Raw genomic sequence first — 16,580 nt, 5'->3', positions numbered from 1 at the left:
TCTTCTTTTTTCTCATATTTTCTTTCATTCTGTAATTTAAAACCCCTTGGCATAATAAACACCGCTAGGTGGGGTGAGATTCTAGGTAATTTTTTTTTTTGGTTTGTTTAAATTTTTCTGTACTTTCCAAATTCTTTAAAACCATTACTTTGCTCTTTGAGGGAAAAAAACAATTTTAAAAGAATCAGTTTAAATTCTACATTAAGTAAAGAACTACTCAAAAAGAAACCAAGTTTTTCATCCTAATAACTAATGAATAGTACCAGAACATACATACATGAATCTGAGTAATCAATTTAGATGAAAGAACAGGGAGCCCCATTTATAAAAGCTGAAGGATACTTATGGTACATGTAGGTCAAAACCTCAAAAGCACATGTTCTAAATTTTGAATTTTGACAGTTGACCATTGCGTTGGTTTCTATTTAATTAAAGACATTTTAGTAAGTTTTAACTGATTTCCTGACCTGTGGTTTGAAGATGGTAAGAAAATCCTACATGAATTCTAGAAGGTCGGAGGCAGCAGGAAGAGGGTTCCTCTCCTCTAAGGCTTACAAGCCTGTAAATGAATCAAGCCTTCCAACACAGGATGAATGCCAGGAGGGGTAGGATGTCTTAACCCTGCTTGTCCCAAGTGGTTAATATCATTTATGTCACTTACTTTTTCATAGTAAGTGGAGAAAACCAGCAGAGAGTTCAGAAATGCCAAATGATGATAAAATATGTTTCTTTTTAAATACCTTCATGGGTCAAATTAGGTGCAAAATGCCTTTTATGCAACCTGAATACAAATCATAAGATTCTTCCTCCTTGGTTACTAAAAGAATAACTTCTTAGTCATATAATTCTTGGCTTAATTCTTCACTTTCATTTCAGAGAAAAAATGAAAGTAGGTTAGCATATCACGATACTACAAAAATATCGTAACACAGAACACTTACATGTCTTGGAGTGTTCATGTGACAGCATATAATTGGCGAGAGGTGGCGTGTAAGTTAAACACTGCAATGCTGCATTGGCAAAACAGGTATTGCCCAAATTCTGGAGCCCAGCTCCAACTCTATGAGTTTGTTGCCACTTAAGACAAATCTTCTCAGATGGGAAAAGAACCTTCTGTGGAGGAGCAATGCCATCACCTAGGGCTAGAAAAATAAATAACAATCATTTAAAAACAAAGCTTTGGGTGCTTCTGAAGCTAAATAAACACCAACACTCAAACCTGAATGTGAACAAGATTCTGTATCTCTACCAGCTAAATACCAAGGAGAAAAACACATTTTAAAAGACAGAACCCAGAATATGAAAAACTTTAAGTGATTTGCTTTCTTCAATAAATTGCAAGGACAAAAAGGGGAGCAGGTTACAGATTAAAAGAAACTTAAGAGACATATTCACCAAATGCAAAATGTAGATCTCATTTTGATGTTGCTTTGAATAACCATTGCTTAAAAAAAAATTATATGACAACCAGGGAAATATGAACATTGACTAGATTTTTAATAGACATTTTTAATTTTTAGAAAATAATCTTTTAGATATACAACACTAAAATATTTATAGATGAAATATGAAGTATTGGATTTGGTTTAAAATAATAATGGAGAGGGTAAGTAGGGGGAGGTATAATTGGCCATGAGTTGACAAATGTCAAAGTTGGCTGATAGCTACATGAGAATTTACTATAATAACTCTCTTATATCTACTTAAAATTTTTCATAATAAACAGTTTTAAAAATAAACACCACAATCAATACAAAGTTCAGGATAAGTCAAGTCCCTATAACATTTGCTATGGATGCTGATTCAGTACCACCACTATCACCGTCCTCCTCACCATCACCTCATGTGCTAAGCCCTTACTAGGAGTCACACAGTCTCAATCCTAATGGTTGGTACTGATGTCATCCCCATTTTACCACGAAGGAAACAGGCTTTGAATTCAGGCTGTCAGGTACCACTCTAAACACTTGTAAATACATTATACTATATGTGACCTAAAAAGATTTTATCTATTTTTAACACTTATAAACAGATTTAAGTATACTAACAGAACTCAGGTAAAGCTCAACAAACAAATTATTTAGAAAAGTTCAAAATCATCAATAACAAGACTAATTTTTCAAAGGCTTGCCAGTTCCTCAGTGCTACACAATGATGAGATGCTCTACAGATGATTCTCTATTTGAGTAGAAATATTAATGGTTACTTAAGTATGCAAAGATAGGCTTTGGCTTGGTGGGGAATGGAGAGCAAAATTAGGAAAACAGTGTCTGTGGAAAATGGGACAAGGACCCTAAAAAGGGACAGAGCAAGGAGATGTGAGCTAGGTCCCAAGGAACACGGAGAGAAAGGAGCCCCCAGCAACATGATCAAAGGCTGATGAAGCCAGTGGAGAAAAGGGTCCTGCGGGAAAGTCTTGCAGGTAAGGAGCCTAAGGACTTTAAACCACTGTGCGAAACATTTGATTAAGTTGTTTCATGATATAAACTCTCCCTCAAAAAACACCTGCAGCAAATGACATCACCCACTCCCATATATGGCAGTATGAAACTGACTACGAGAACTCAAAACAATATGAGGATCAAATTATTTTAAGTCAAACAACATTCCAAGTAGGAACTAATTCTATTACCTTTCTGTGCATTTCAAATCTTGAAGTCTTCAAATCCAAAAGTCTTAGAAGTACCAACTAAAAGTGTCAATGTCTCATTTATCTGGATGAATTTTAACAAATGTAACCAATTTATATTATTTTAACAAATGTAACATTTAAATTATCTGCTCCTAGACCGAGCTTTATTATTACAGTCAACTCTAACTAGCAAAAAAAAAAAAAAAAAAAAAGCTGGGTAGAGCCCATTTGTCAAAAGGCAACCATTTTTAAAAGACCATTTTTGAATTTTTAAAAGACAGATATCTACCTACTTAGGGAATTATAACAACTACTGGTTAACTGAAAGTTAATGTAATGTTTGTCTGTCTCAATTCACACCAAGATAAAGTTTATTCTTCAAAAAATTAGGAGTAAAAGAAAGTACTAATATTCTAGCAACTCAAAATAATCTATCTTGTTGTGTGATATATATGTTAATCATGAACAAGTAACCGAGGAAAATGAAACTCATTAAGTAATGCAACTCTGCCAGTCACTCAAGTGGCAACAGGCCTTGCCAAATAGGCCCCTCTCTAACACTGCCCACCAACTGTCAGCATTTACACAGGAGTTTATGGCAGAGATTCTGTCTTTTAAAAAATAGTACCTTGATCCTTTTGTGGTGATTGCTTTGACTTATCGGGTACAGATGAATTCGAATAAACTACAGCACCAGGTACTGGTCCTAAAGAAAGTGTGTGATTTGAAACATCATTTAATGAAGACACAGCACCCCAGCTGGCAGAACTTGTATCCATGGCTTCAGGTGAGACTGCCTCAGAACTGCCAGGCTGATTCTGACAGGTTGATGGGTCTGAAGATTCAGAAGCTTTGTCAACTATGGTCATTGTTCAACTCTGGAAAAGATGAAAGCACACATATGTTTGATAAGGTGAAAAAAGTAATTATTTAGCTACCATCAGATTCTAGAGAATTATTCTAGTCATTTTAAATTATTTTCAAACATATCACCCAAATATAAAAACAACAGTATTTTCTAACATTTTTGTAATAATTTCCTTGGGACATTGAGCATCATGCTAATCTAAATATAACAACAATTTTTATTTTAAAATCTTCAATGAAGTATTTGATTAGAACTTCTCATTCTATTCCATTCACCCTAAAAGTCTGATATTTCAGTTTATAATCAGGCACTTTAGTTTCCAACTCTATTTGCTAAGTACCTATTTTTCCTTCTCTACTGCTTACAACCAGAAACACAGACCAAGACATCTGACTAAATCTTCAATTCGTATATAATTCCTCAGGGAAAAGGCCTGACTACGTGAAGAGAAAATCTAGACTTAATTTTGTGCTGAAAGTCCAAAATGACATTGTAGGAAATACATTTTTTAAAAAATTATAGTTATAGAAAGTCTCACCTTTGAAACCCATTTTTCTGAAGAGGCTCATTTATATGGTATGTATAACTTTTAAATGAAACCCGTAGACATTACTGAAATCAAACTTGAACACAGATACATATTACGAAAGTCCCTAATTATAATTTTCTCTCTGAATCCTAATTTAAAATCTTAGGGCTACCACTATTTTCTGTGTGCTGTGTATTGTGTTAGTTGCTGAACATACATTAACTTGCTTAATTTTCACAATGAACCTGTGAGAGACAAGACAGAATCCATAGGGTATATAAAATGAAGCAACTGGAACTAGGAGCCAGGCTGAACACTGCCAGCTGCACTTCCTTCTGGCTATGCCACCTAGTCAACAGAGTACTTTTAGGAATATTTCTGAAATTGCCCAACAGCAGCCAAATGTAGATGTGCCACTTCTTTGTAGAAAATTTCTCAGGAGTGCCCTGACTGCCCACAGCACAATATCTCAACACCTAGACTTGGCAGTGTCTGACCTAGTAACCTCTTAGAACACTCCTTACTGTACTGAATTCATTTCTTGTTCCTGCTCTCTTCGGGCTCTGCACATGCTGCTCTTTGCCTACTCTTTTCCATCCCTGCACCTTCAAGCCAGTTAACACTGCCATTCTCAGTTTAAAATTCACTTCTTCTGGGATGCTTTCCTTAACAACCTCCTTCCCCCAAGACTGGTTTAGAACCCCTCCTAAAAGGTTCCACAGCACCCTCGTGCTGATGTCTATGGTAGCCCATCAGCATTTACGCCACATCTGTTTTACTTGTTGATCTACCACGTTCTTATTTATATCCCCTGACCTGGTACAGAGAAAGCTTCCCATACATGTGTTAAACAAATGAATGAACAAATTCTGGAAACAGGCAGCAACTAGCATTTGCTTTTAGCACCAGCTTGTGCTGAGTGATGTATATACAGTACCTCATTTAATCCTTAAAAAACTCTGGACGGCCTTTAAAATTTGTTTTAAGAAATATTTAATATACTGTAAAGTACAAAAAAGTATTATCCATACTGTGAAGCATGGATAATAAAATACCCATGTACCTGCCACTTCGACAAAGATCATGTACTGACTGCTCACAATAAGTTTGTTATTTTAAAAGCCTCGATTTCATTGTTTGTAATTTTTAATTTTTTTATTTTTTGAGACAGAGTCTCACTCTGTTGTCCGGGCTAGAGTGCCATGGTATCAGCCTAGCTCACAGCAACCTCAAACTCCTGGGCTCAAGAGAGCCTCCTGCCTCAGCCTCCTGAGTAGCTGGGACCACAGGCTTGCACCATAACATCTGGCTAATATTTCTATTTTTAGTAGAGACAGCATCTTGATCTTGCTCAGGCTGGTCTTGAACTCGTGAGCTCAAGGGATCCTCCTGCCTTGGCCTCCCAAAGTGCTAGGATTACAGGTGTGAGCCACTGTGCCTGGCTGGTAATTTTTAATTAAGATTACCACCCAAAAAAGTACAACTTTAAAGTTTTTTGATTCTTATGTAGAAATAGAAAAGATGTGAGATCTTACTGAACTAAGAAAAAAACTGAATTAAAATTTTAAATCAGTTAAAGATATATGATCCTCATCCAGGAAGAAAGCTTGAGCTGTATCATCCAAATAAAGTTTACACTTTCCTCATCTACTAGTCAAAAGAAATTATGAAACAGTGTGGGTGGGACAAAGGAAAGAAAACAAAAGAAGAGGAGGAAGAGAAGGAGGAAGAAGAAAGCCAAAAGAGAGTAATAAGAAAAGGTTAATCCAGCTTTATTTACAATAATACTAAATAGCAGAAACCTTGATTTTCCCAGGATAAACATCCCTTCAGGACAATCATTAAGAAATGACCAGGCTGGGTGCAGTGGCTCACACCTGTAATCCTAGCACTCTGGGAGGCTAAGGCGGGCGGATTGTTTGAGCTCAGGAGTTCGAAACCAGCCTGAGCAAGAGCGAGACCCCATCTCTACTAAAAATAGAAAGAAATTAATCGGACAACTAAAAATATATAGAAAAAATTAGCCGGGCATGGTGGCGCATGCCTGTAGTCCCAGCTACTCGGGAGGCTGAGGCAGGAGGATTGCTTGAGTCCGGGAGTGTGAGGTTGCCGTGAGCTAGGCTGACGCCATGGCACTCACTCTAGCCCGGGCAAAAGAGTGAGACTCTGTCTCAAAAAAAAAAAAAAAAAAGAAATGACCAAATAAAACCATTTTACTTGCTCCAATTACCTCTTTGAAGGGAAAAAGCCTCTTAAATGAAAAAAATTTAAGGAAAACACAACTCACATCATCAATAAACATATAGCATTATAATTTTGGAAAGACGGACCCAAACCATCCATTCTTGATTTGTATATTCAGCCATCAGGTATCAAACTCAACTCCATTTGCTACAGACATAACCTTTCTTGAAGTCAAACAATGTTGTGTACGACTTAGGATTCATAAGTTTTATATGTTCTTTACTCTCAGTAAAACTTCTAAATATTACTGTTATAAATATCAGGGCTTTTAAGCAACTATTTCAATGAAAAGTTCAAATTTCTCTCAACATCATCTGATGCTATACACAAAGTTTCAAGAGCATGTTTTAAAAAAACAACAGTGCACAGTTGTGTCTGTAGTCCCAGCTACTCAGGAAGATCACCTGAGCCCAGGAGTTCAAATCCAGCCTGGGCAACATAGAGAGCCCCCTTTTCTACCAAATAAAAAAAAATAATAATAAAAAGCAACACCACAAACACGAATCAAGGTTGGATGTGTGTGGAGGAATGAGACTTCACAAGTGTTTCCTTTGCTTTGAGTACTATAATCTTTTACCCAAAAGCCTTAAAATTCCCAGTCCTTTATGTGGCGTGTCTCCCTTGTGATGATCAAATGCTAGAATGCATTACTCTTTTTTCATTTTTTTAAAAGAATATCACTATCTAAACATTGTGCCACTCCACATACACTGAGGCAATAATATCAACACATTTAAAAGAAACTGTTACACTGTTTCTTCATAAACAATGTAATCCACGTTCTTGTAGCATTTCCATCTTAAGAGAAAAACACACAAGCTTTAAAAAGACACAACCTTGATTTTACTGATATTTAAGTAAACAAAACAACTAGCCTTAACCTTTACAAACCAAATACTTAGTGTAGACTTGAACCAATGATATAGAAAAGAAAGTGAAACTGACCCTAATTAAAAACAAATAAGTGAAACTGATTATTCATACCCTTTAGGCACACTGAATGAGTAATACAGCAAAAAGAGTAGAATTATGTTTAAAATTTACAACTCTTTGAAAAATATTAAGACTCTACAAAAAATGTATGAGAACCTATAATACTGCTGTTACCTTGAAAAAGACGCGTTAACTAAACAGTTTTTCAAACAGTTTTACTATTATTTGAATGTATTTACTTTAAATAACCAACATATTTTCCCATAAACAAGCAAGCCTAAGGCCTCCGTGAATATAAGAGCTATTCAACAAAAGTAATCTCAACTGCATTCATTACAGGCCGGTTAAAGTCCTAGATTGTAAAACTTGTCCCGTCAAATGTTCATTTCCAACATCTGAAACTGATCCCCCCGCCTTCCAGGTAAGTTGGCTCTTCCTGCCCCACAGATAAAGAACGTGACGGAGGCACACATGCTTTTAGGGACGCGCCGCCCGGCTCCTCCTCTCCCCGCGCCCGCCGCAGCCTCCCCTCGGGGTGCCGCTCCTCCCGGGCTGCCGGCGTGGGCCACTCGGACACTCGGCGGAGGAGCCAGGTGTTCGGCCCCGCGAGGGCGGGCCGGGGAGGGGGTGCCCGGGGTGGGAAAGTTTGTCTCTCTGTTAGTGATGGAGTGGGGGTGGGGAGGCGAGCCCGGAGCTCCGAGGGGCGTTCGGGGGCGGAAGGTGGCAGCCACGCGGGGGGCGGCGGGCGGGCCGGGCTCCACGGTCCGCGACCAGCACACGCCCACCCGGCCGACCCAAGCTGGCCAGGCCGCCCTGGAGCCTCCCGCCAGCCCGCCCGGCCCACGGGCCGAGGGGGCGGGCTGGGGCCGGGTGGGGGTGGGAGAGCAGTGTCCATGGCAACCGGGGGGCCCGGCCTCTCCGCGCCGCCCGGTGCTCCAGGCGCCCGACCGCCGCCGGCCGCCGCCCCCTCCCTAGCGGCCTGGCCCGGCCGGGCGGTGGCGGCGCTGCCCCCGGCACGGCGGGGTCCCGGGCGGCCCGCGGCTGCGGAGGGGGCGGCGCGCGAGGGGCCGCGCCAGCCCCCCGCGGGCCGCGCCGGCTGAGGGTCGCCCGGGCCAGCTGCGGCCGAGGCGAGCGGGGCGCTCCGCGAGCCCCACGCCAGCCTGCGGCAGGCGAGAAGGAGGCGGGAGCTTACCTGACCCGGCTCGGCGCTCGCTCCATCCCCTTCGGCCGCCGCTGCCGCCGCACACAGCCCAGCCGCCCGGCGGGGGACAATGACGTGCCTCCATCCGGGCACCGCCGCCGCCGCCTCCGGGTCAGCGCCGCGCCCGCAGCGCCCCTCCGGGCCGCTAGGGGGCGCGCCAAGGCCGCCTGCACGCGCCGCCGCCCAGGGGCCGTCGCACAAGAGGCGCGGCGCGCAGCTAACGGGCCGGACGGGCGCGGGAGGGGCCGTCGCCAAAGGGCTGCGGGCGAAGGCAGGCCTTGCGCGTCACCAGAGCGCCGGCCGGCTTGCGCAGGGGGCGCGCTGATTGGCTGGCAGGCGCGCGGCGCCGGCCGGGGGCAGGGCTCCTTCCGCTGGCCGTTCCGCGAGCAGAGACGCTCGGCGCGCTGCGGCTAGCGGACCCTGGGCCTGCGCCTCTGCCTTGCAGCGAGCCCGGAGGCTAGGCCCGGGGCGCCTGGAGCAGCAGGGCTAGAACCCCCAAAATGGACCTGGCTCCGTGCAAACCTCTTCCTTGTGCGCTTCCCCCTCTGCGACTACCGCTCGCGTCCCTCGGCCTAGCAGACGCAGCCTTTAAGTACCCTGGACTGTCCGTAGACTCACACGCTGTTACAAGAAAGGGAGATTTTTAAACTTGACTCCGGAAAGAGGTAGACCTCTTCACCTCGTCAAGATTTCACCTCAAATCCCAGCATTCTACACACTTCGGGGGGCAACTGGACCAGCTCTTGCTCTGAGTGCCAGCTCCGTACGTCCAATCCCGTATTGGACGTACCCACCCCGAGGCCTAACCGAGAACTAATTCGTCGTCGCATCTGCCTCCACCGTGACCCTGCTCCTCCCTGCTTTTTTTAAGGAGGGGACACTCTCCTGCACTGACCAGGCCTTCCTCTCTCACTGCCTCTCTCCCTCCCCGCCAGAGCTAACCCCTTACATCAAGTCAGGTCCACCTGACCTACCTACCCACAGGCTGTGGTGCTGACCCTCCTGAGTCAACCTTTCTTCGCTCACCAAGCCCATTTCAACAGTCTCATCTCTGATGCGCACAACTTTTCCACCCTATCCACCCTGTACTGTGGCCTGGGTGAGCTTTAAAAAACACAGGTCAGATCGTGTGACTCTTCCCTCTTCAGAGCTTTCCTTGGCCTGCAGAAAAGTCTAAACTCCTTAGCCTGGCATCGAAAGCCCCAAGTTCCCTTTCCTCTTTTATGTGTTCTAGCCATAACAGACTTTCTTACAAACTCCAGCACCCTGCCCCACCCCACGCCTATATTCTTGAAGAAAGCCTATCCATGCCTTCTCTTCCACGCAGTCTTCTGTGATTCCCCCATCAGAATCGTATTACTCCCCTTATGGGGTGCATATATGTTTTCTGGGGGCGGGGGCGGTGTCTAGCTATGTTGCTCATGCTGGCCTCAAACTCTTGAGCTCAAGGGATCCTGCTGCCTCAGCCTCCCAAGTAGCTGGAACTACAGGCATAGCACACCATGCCCAGCTGCACATATCTTTTATGATAGCACTTATTTCGCTACTACTATGGAAAGAAATTACTCAAGTAATTATATATAGATATATATCTCAGTTGTATGTTTGGAGCAGAATGCTGAAGTACTCTGAGAAAACAACAGGGGAAAGGTGAATTTCAAACCTCCAAAATTCAGTGCTCACTTTCAGGATTAACACTGCAACTTTCTTGCTGATGAATGGATATGGAATTTCACCTTCACAGCCCTTTCAACACTGCTAAGAGTTTTCTAAGAACAGAACAGCTATAGGGATGGACTCAGGAATTTGCTTGCCTTTTCCAAATGACTTTCAAATGATTAAATCAGAATGGAAAGGAACCGAAACGCCAAATCTTCAATATTCATCTGAGCTTTGTGGTATTTCAAAATGCTTCTCTTGGAAATCACATTAGAAATTTGGCTCCTAATTTCATTTTCCGTTTCACACCTGACAAACCTTCAGTCAGCTCCTTAAATCTCTGTAGAATACCTGAGCAACTTAGGTAGGAAAAGGAATTTTTTAAAAAATCATCCCTTGAAGTTCTCTACTCAGAACAGGCTCTGGGGAGGGGAATTGCACTTCCCCGTTCTACCTTCCTCCATGCCACCAAAGCAAAAATAGAAGTATTTCCTCTAGATTTTCAGTTTCACTTACTCTAGAGCAAACTGACAACATAAATAGAGAAGTTACAAAGAATATTGATAAGTCCCTGCCTTCAAACAGCTGGGTCTTTGGCTGAGAAAGTAAGCAAACTAGACCCACAAAATTGTTTTTCTCCAGACCAGAGCTTAATCCAAAGTGAATGCTATTTGGAGAAGATTTCACTTTGCCTCTGTTCTTACAGGCTGTATGACCTACAGAAATTACTCAGCTTGCTTCCTTTACCAAAACTATCCTTAGTTGGCTAAAGGCCAGCTGATTCCAAGTGTCCCACCCCCTAGCCTGGGTGATCACAGAGCAGTAGGTGTCAAAGAGGGATGAATGAGAATTTCTGAGGACCTCCAGACAGGGAGCCTGCCGTGGGCACTGTTAATATTCCACCCCTCCCCTCCCAGCCACTATCAATGTTAGCTGCTAATAACTCACAGCTGCCCCTTCTCCTAAGCACTATTCTTGGCTGAAGGGGAGCCTCTTCTCCCACCAAGACTGTATCCTTGCTTACCTCCTTTTGCTGCCCTCTCATTGCCTTCCTCCCAAGAGTACGCAATACACACACCTGAATTCTCTCTCAAGCCCCACTTCTAGGTAGCCTGATTTAAGATAAGTGTATACCAGGAATGGTCCTAAGAAGCAGAGTATAAAGATAGGATTCCAGGGAACAAGTGGGACAGTGACAGCTAGGCAGTGGTGTCAAGCTCCCACCTTGGGGAACTAGGGTAGAAGGGGATGTGTTGCCCTTCAGACTCTCTGGTATTTGAGGATGCAAGGGAAGTAGTATTTAGAACTGTAAAATTGGGTAGCCACAGATGCTTTAAAGAAGAAAAGTGATGGGCTCTGGACAATCAGTCACCAACATAAAGCAAATCATAAAAGCCAGAGATCTTCCATAGCAACCTGTTCTTGTCATCTGTAGTCAGGGGGCAGATGGTCCTAAGGAACAGGCTCAAGACTTAAAAGGGGTAGAATTTTAGAAAAGGTTGAATTCTCAGTCAGTCTCTAACACCAAAGTCAGGACTCTTTTGACAAGGAGTGAGACCCCGAGACTAGGGATGAGAATCTAATGTCAGTAGAACTTCGGGCTCCACCAAACTCTGCAGAAGTGGCCCAATCCCACTTCTTAGAGGATGGTGCCACCAACCTGAAGACTATGCAGACACCACAAATGAGGCAAGTCCCCTACAAGACAATGCATTCTTTATACTCCCATCTCCCCCTGGCCACCAGACTAATCACTAAAGTCAGGTCCCAGTATGACCTGAGTGGGGAAATATTAGGTCTGCTAAGGGAGGAATGGAATTATTAATTGAAGGAGCCACAGGACCAAGCTAACATATATACCAGCAGGAACTGCAAATAAGCCTGGGAATGGATCCCGAGTGAAGTAGATCAAGGGGATGGAGACAGGGGGTAAGGGAGAGTTTTTAGATTTGGGGCACTGTCCCAGAATATAGATCTAACACTTTGTTAGGGGTGCAGGTGGGCTAGTTCTGATACATGATAGGGATCGTACTTGGCAAAGAAGTAACCTGTGCGAAATGAAGTTGCGACGCAATGGCTTGCATGGCAGATGGTGAAGGAAGGCAGCAGCATGCTCAGGGAAGTGGACATGCTTACACGCATGCTGCCAGCTGCTACGTTCCATGACAAGGTCTGGAAGACACTTTGCCGACACCATAGGAAATGGGGGCAACACGAGCTTTGCTGGGAAAGTGACACTCAGTGGTGGCTGTCATCTGTAGGCCAGGGCTAAGAACAGGGGATACTGTTACCGAACCTGGCTCTCCAGTAGCAAAGGAGATGATAGGATTCTGGAGTGACAGGCTGGGTGGCAGCACTTACCTACCAGAAGGAAGTCAGAGTGACAGAGAGGGGCCCCTGGCTTGCAGGGCTCCACGGAGGTGGCTAATAGAACTTGGGGCAGGACAGATGGGCAGTCAAGAAAAGCACAACATACATAATCAAAGGATGTATGTCTATATATATAAAACCTAGTGGTGAAGAAGACTGAGGTCCCAGTGGAAAAACACAATCACCTGCCCAGTTTCCCCCACCAGAGCCAGTTCTCAGATCCAAACACCCATCCAGTAAAGGAGAAGGCAGATCCATGGCAAGTGTACATAATAGTGATCTTCCAAAGGGACCTCTGGTCATTTAATTTAGTCGATAATTATACATTGGGGAAAGAAGACTCCTCAGATATTTCCAGGCTTTTGGTCACAGAGCCCAAGTTAATGCAGACAGGTAGGGACCTAATGCAGCCTCAGGGCTCCCTTATTGCTAGGGGGGTCAAGTAACACATTGGATCCTGACCCATGTCCCTCACTGGGTCCACTGGGCCCACCGGGGTCATTTCCCTGGTTCCCAAATGTAATATTCAAATAGTCATACTTAGCAGCTGGTTCCTTGACTTGTAGACTAAGAGCTATCATAGCAGAGAAAGCCAAGTGGAAGCCCCTGAAATTGCACTCTCTGGCCAAGAGAGTAACTCTGCAGGGGGGTGGCAGAGAATAGTGTGGAAGATGTAGGGCTAGTGGTCTCCATCATATATGCCCATTTAATTCACCAGTCTGGCCCCTGAAAAAACTGGATGGATCACGGAAGATGACAATGAACTACTGCAAACTGAATCATCGAGGACTCATCTGATACCAGCTTAATTCCACCACCACGCGCTCCATCCCTTGGCGTTCTCCTACACCCACAACAGAATGGAGTAGTATCTAGAATCTGTTAGTTAATCCTTGTTCTGAGTCCCTCAGAGCAAACATGATCCAGGCCCTTTACCTCTCATAGATTTTACTCATAATCACTATGAACAAACAAAGAAGAAATAATATAAACACCAAAAAGGATATTAGTCACAAAATATATTCAAAAGAAGTACTTACCATATTTTGCCACAAAAAAGAAAAGGGAGGAAGGAGGGAAGGGAGGAAGGGGGAAAGAGAGAAGAGAAAGAAAGGGAAGGAAAGAAGGAAGGAGAAAGAGAGAACGAATGCCTTACCTTCCTTTTACTGTTAGAGTGCTCAGATAACACTGTCAATACACTTGTCGCAGACCCATGCAGAGACTCAGTTATCAGAGGGTACTATTTGGAAACAAACAAACTGTAAATTCCAGCTCCAGCTTTTATTTATTACTTGAGTTCTCTGAGTCTTGCTTTGAACTCATATGAAATGAAAGTCTGCTTTATTGTGTCAAAGCCAATTTTACCCTAGTAGATTAACACCCATTCCCCCGAAACAAACATAAGGAATTAAAGTCCAAAAATTTTCACGGAGGAATATATTTGATCTTCAGAGGACTAGTGTCTCCTGTGAAGGAAATCTGAGACTGTAGCTGGTCCAATCTTAGACCTAGCTTGGTTTTAGATGACAGATCCGAAGTCACTCCTTCATGGAGTGACAAAATATTAATTTAGAACTCAGAATGGGTCATTGGAGATGCTGTGCCTACTTTCCAGAGACTATTTCATTTGGAATCCAGAGGTATGCATCATCAGTTACTCCACCATCACAATGCCTCAAATGAGGAAGGTAATACTTAGGGGATGTGGGAGGGTTTAACCCAGAAGTGGATGCTGTTTAGGAAAAGTTTTACAAAGGAGGGGACACCTGAAATGGGTCCTGGAGGTGCGGTGGCTCATGCCTGTAATCCTAGCACTCTGGGAGGCCGAGGTGGGAGGATTGCTTGAGTTCAGGAGTTCGAGACCAGCCTGAGCAAGAGCGAGACCCCGTCTCTACTAAAAACAGAAAGAAATTAGCCAAACAACTAAAAATAGAAAAAATTAGCCGGGCATAGTGGCATGTGCCTGTAGTCCCAGCTACTCGGGAGGCTGAGGCAGGAGGATGGCTTGAGCCCAGGAGTTTGAGGTTGCTGTGAGCTAGGCTGATGTCACAGCACTCTAGCTCAGGCAAGAGAGTGAGACTCTGTCTTGAAAAAAAAAAGGGGGGGGTGGTCCTTGAGGATTAAGTAGAATTATTTTCTGGACAAATAACAGATAGAAAAATGATGCCAGCATTTTAGGAGCAAATGCCAATTGGAAGCAAATAAAGCCTGTCCCTTTCTTAGAACTCTATTGCCCTTGGATGTTATGAAATGTGCAAAAATGAGGACTGATAATGCAGTTGATAACAAGGAGAAGGTACAGTGGGTAGTCTGATTCAGTAGACTTGGGGTTTCAAAGGAAAGGAGAAATAGGTATGAAACTCTAAGATGTATTTATCTAACTGGCTAAATGAGCCTATAAGGAAACATATCACTTCCTAGAGTTAAATAAAGGAATCCATTCCTGTCTAATTCATGAGCAAGAAGGCATGCTATCCTAGAGGATTAAACGTCCTAGAAGTTTGTCTCCACCACCACCATTGAAACAAGGTATTTCTATCGGAATGGAGACAAAATTATCTTCATTTGCATATTATATGTGAAAAAGAGAAAATACATGAGACCTATTTATTGAACACTTGAAATGTGGCTTGGTGTGCCTAAGGACCTAGATTTTTTTATTTTATTTAATTTTTTCAGGAAAGTGACTGTTGAAAGCTGAATATTAAAAAGTCAATTGAATGTAAATGTACTTAAAGCCACTGAACCATATACTTAAAATGGCTAAAATAATAAGCCATATAATTTTTACCACAATAAAAAATTTCAGCTGAAATCCATATACTAGCAGTATCTAATTAGAAAAATTACAAAAATAGTCTTAATCACAAGAGCTCAAAATACTAAGGAATAAATAGTAAACTTGAAAAACATATAGGACCTAAAACTCATAGCCAAGAGAACTAAAGAAATACTTTCAGAATGAAGAGTTCTACTTCAGTTAGTAAAGATTTAAAGTATAAGGTAATCAATCCCAAAGCGATTCTTTCTGGAACTTAATAAAATGCTTACGCTATGAAGATTAAAATTAATTTACAAATGCAATGCAGTTAGTCCTAAGAGGACTCCTTGTGGCACTTACTAAAATGTTCTGAATGTTCATTTGGGCAATAAAGCTATTTATTAATTCTTTTAACACTTAGCAACGTATAGCTCCTTTCTCTTGAAACAGTTCACACTTGCATTCAATCAGCAAATAGCCACCTAGCATCTACTCCAGAAATCAGGGAAAGAAATGTGGTGTTAGTTCCAAAGAGACTCTGCCCTCATTGAGCTTTCAGGATATTTATATAAAAGTTATATAATTAATGACAGTATACTGGGGGAAGAGAGGGAGAAAATAACATAATGGTGGGGGTAAGTATAATTACTTGGGAGCGGGGTTCACAGTGTGTTTCCCTGCAAGAAGGAACGTTGAGATAAAACCCTGAGGATTGAGTTGCATGCAATGAGCTACGTGAACTGGGGACTGGGACTGCTTGGAGAGGAGAGACTCAGACAGATGAGTAGAGAAAATCAAGAGATGAAAGAACACCTAGTGCCTAATACAGCTTAACAACTATTGGAAGGAAACTCTTTTTTTAGTACAGACAGGGTCTCACTCTTGCTGGTCTCAAACTCCTGAGCTCAATCTGCCCACTTCAGCCTCCCAGAGTGCTAGGATTACAGGCATGAGCCACCACGCAGGCTGGAAGGAAACAATTGACACAACTTTATTTGAAACAACTTCTCAAACAGAGCTGAACAAATTAAAGGATGCCAAAGGAAGAGCCTCTACCCCCAGGCTCAGCGTTTGTTTCTCTGATCTACAGAATGACAATCAGTGTCTGATAGATGGACTCAAGTATCTCAAAGTGGAAAGCAAGACAGCTGACAAAGACTAATATTAAAAATTAACAGTTATATAGAGGTTATGTGCCAGACATTACTTGTAAAGATTTAAACATGTCAACTCATTTAATTCTTGCAACTAACCATGTGAGGTTGATATTATAAATAAGCATTTCCATTTCATAGATGAGTTAACTGAGGCCAGGGGAGGGTAAGTAGCTTGTTCAACATCATACAAGCCATTCAGTGGCAAAATCCATGTTGTTAAAGCTGT

The 16,580-nt window shown here is 42.9% G+C and overlaps 1 protein-coding gene across 1 annotated transcript in view; it reads right to left on the bottom strand.

Annotated features, from left to right (window-relative positions):
• Nucleotides 1-8,483, bottom strand: part of USP42 (ubiquitin specific peptidase 42) — a 32,195-nt gene extending 23,712 nt beyond the window's left edge. Inside the window, exons 1-3 of the mRNA XM_012638899.1 lie at nucleotides 8,399-8,483; nucleotides 3,261-3,510; nucleotides 942-1,142 (exon numbers count right to left, since the gene is read on the bottom strand). Coding sequence (XP_012494353.1) covers nucleotides 942-1,142; nucleotides 3,261-3,501 — 442 coding nt within the window. The 5' untranslated portion in view covers nucleotides 3,502-3,510; nucleotides 8,399-8,483. The remainder of the gene's footprint in view (nucleotides 1-941; nucleotides 1,143-3,260; nucleotides 3,511-8,398) is intronic.
• Between the last annotated feature and the right edge of the window lie 8,097 nt (nucleotides 8,484-16,580).

The sequence above is a fragment of the Propithecus coquereli genome, unplaced genomic scaffold (genome assembly GCF_000956105.1).
Source record: "Propithecus coquereli isolate 6110/MARCELLA unplaced genomic scaffold, Pcoq_1.0 Scaffold137, whole genome shotgun sequence".
Lineage (NCBI taxonomy): Eukaryota > Metazoa > Chordata > Mammalia > Primates > Indriidae > Propithecus > Propithecus coquereli.
Note: the sequence above shows the minus strand (reverse complement) of the source record. Positions and strands in the feature narration are given on the sequence as shown.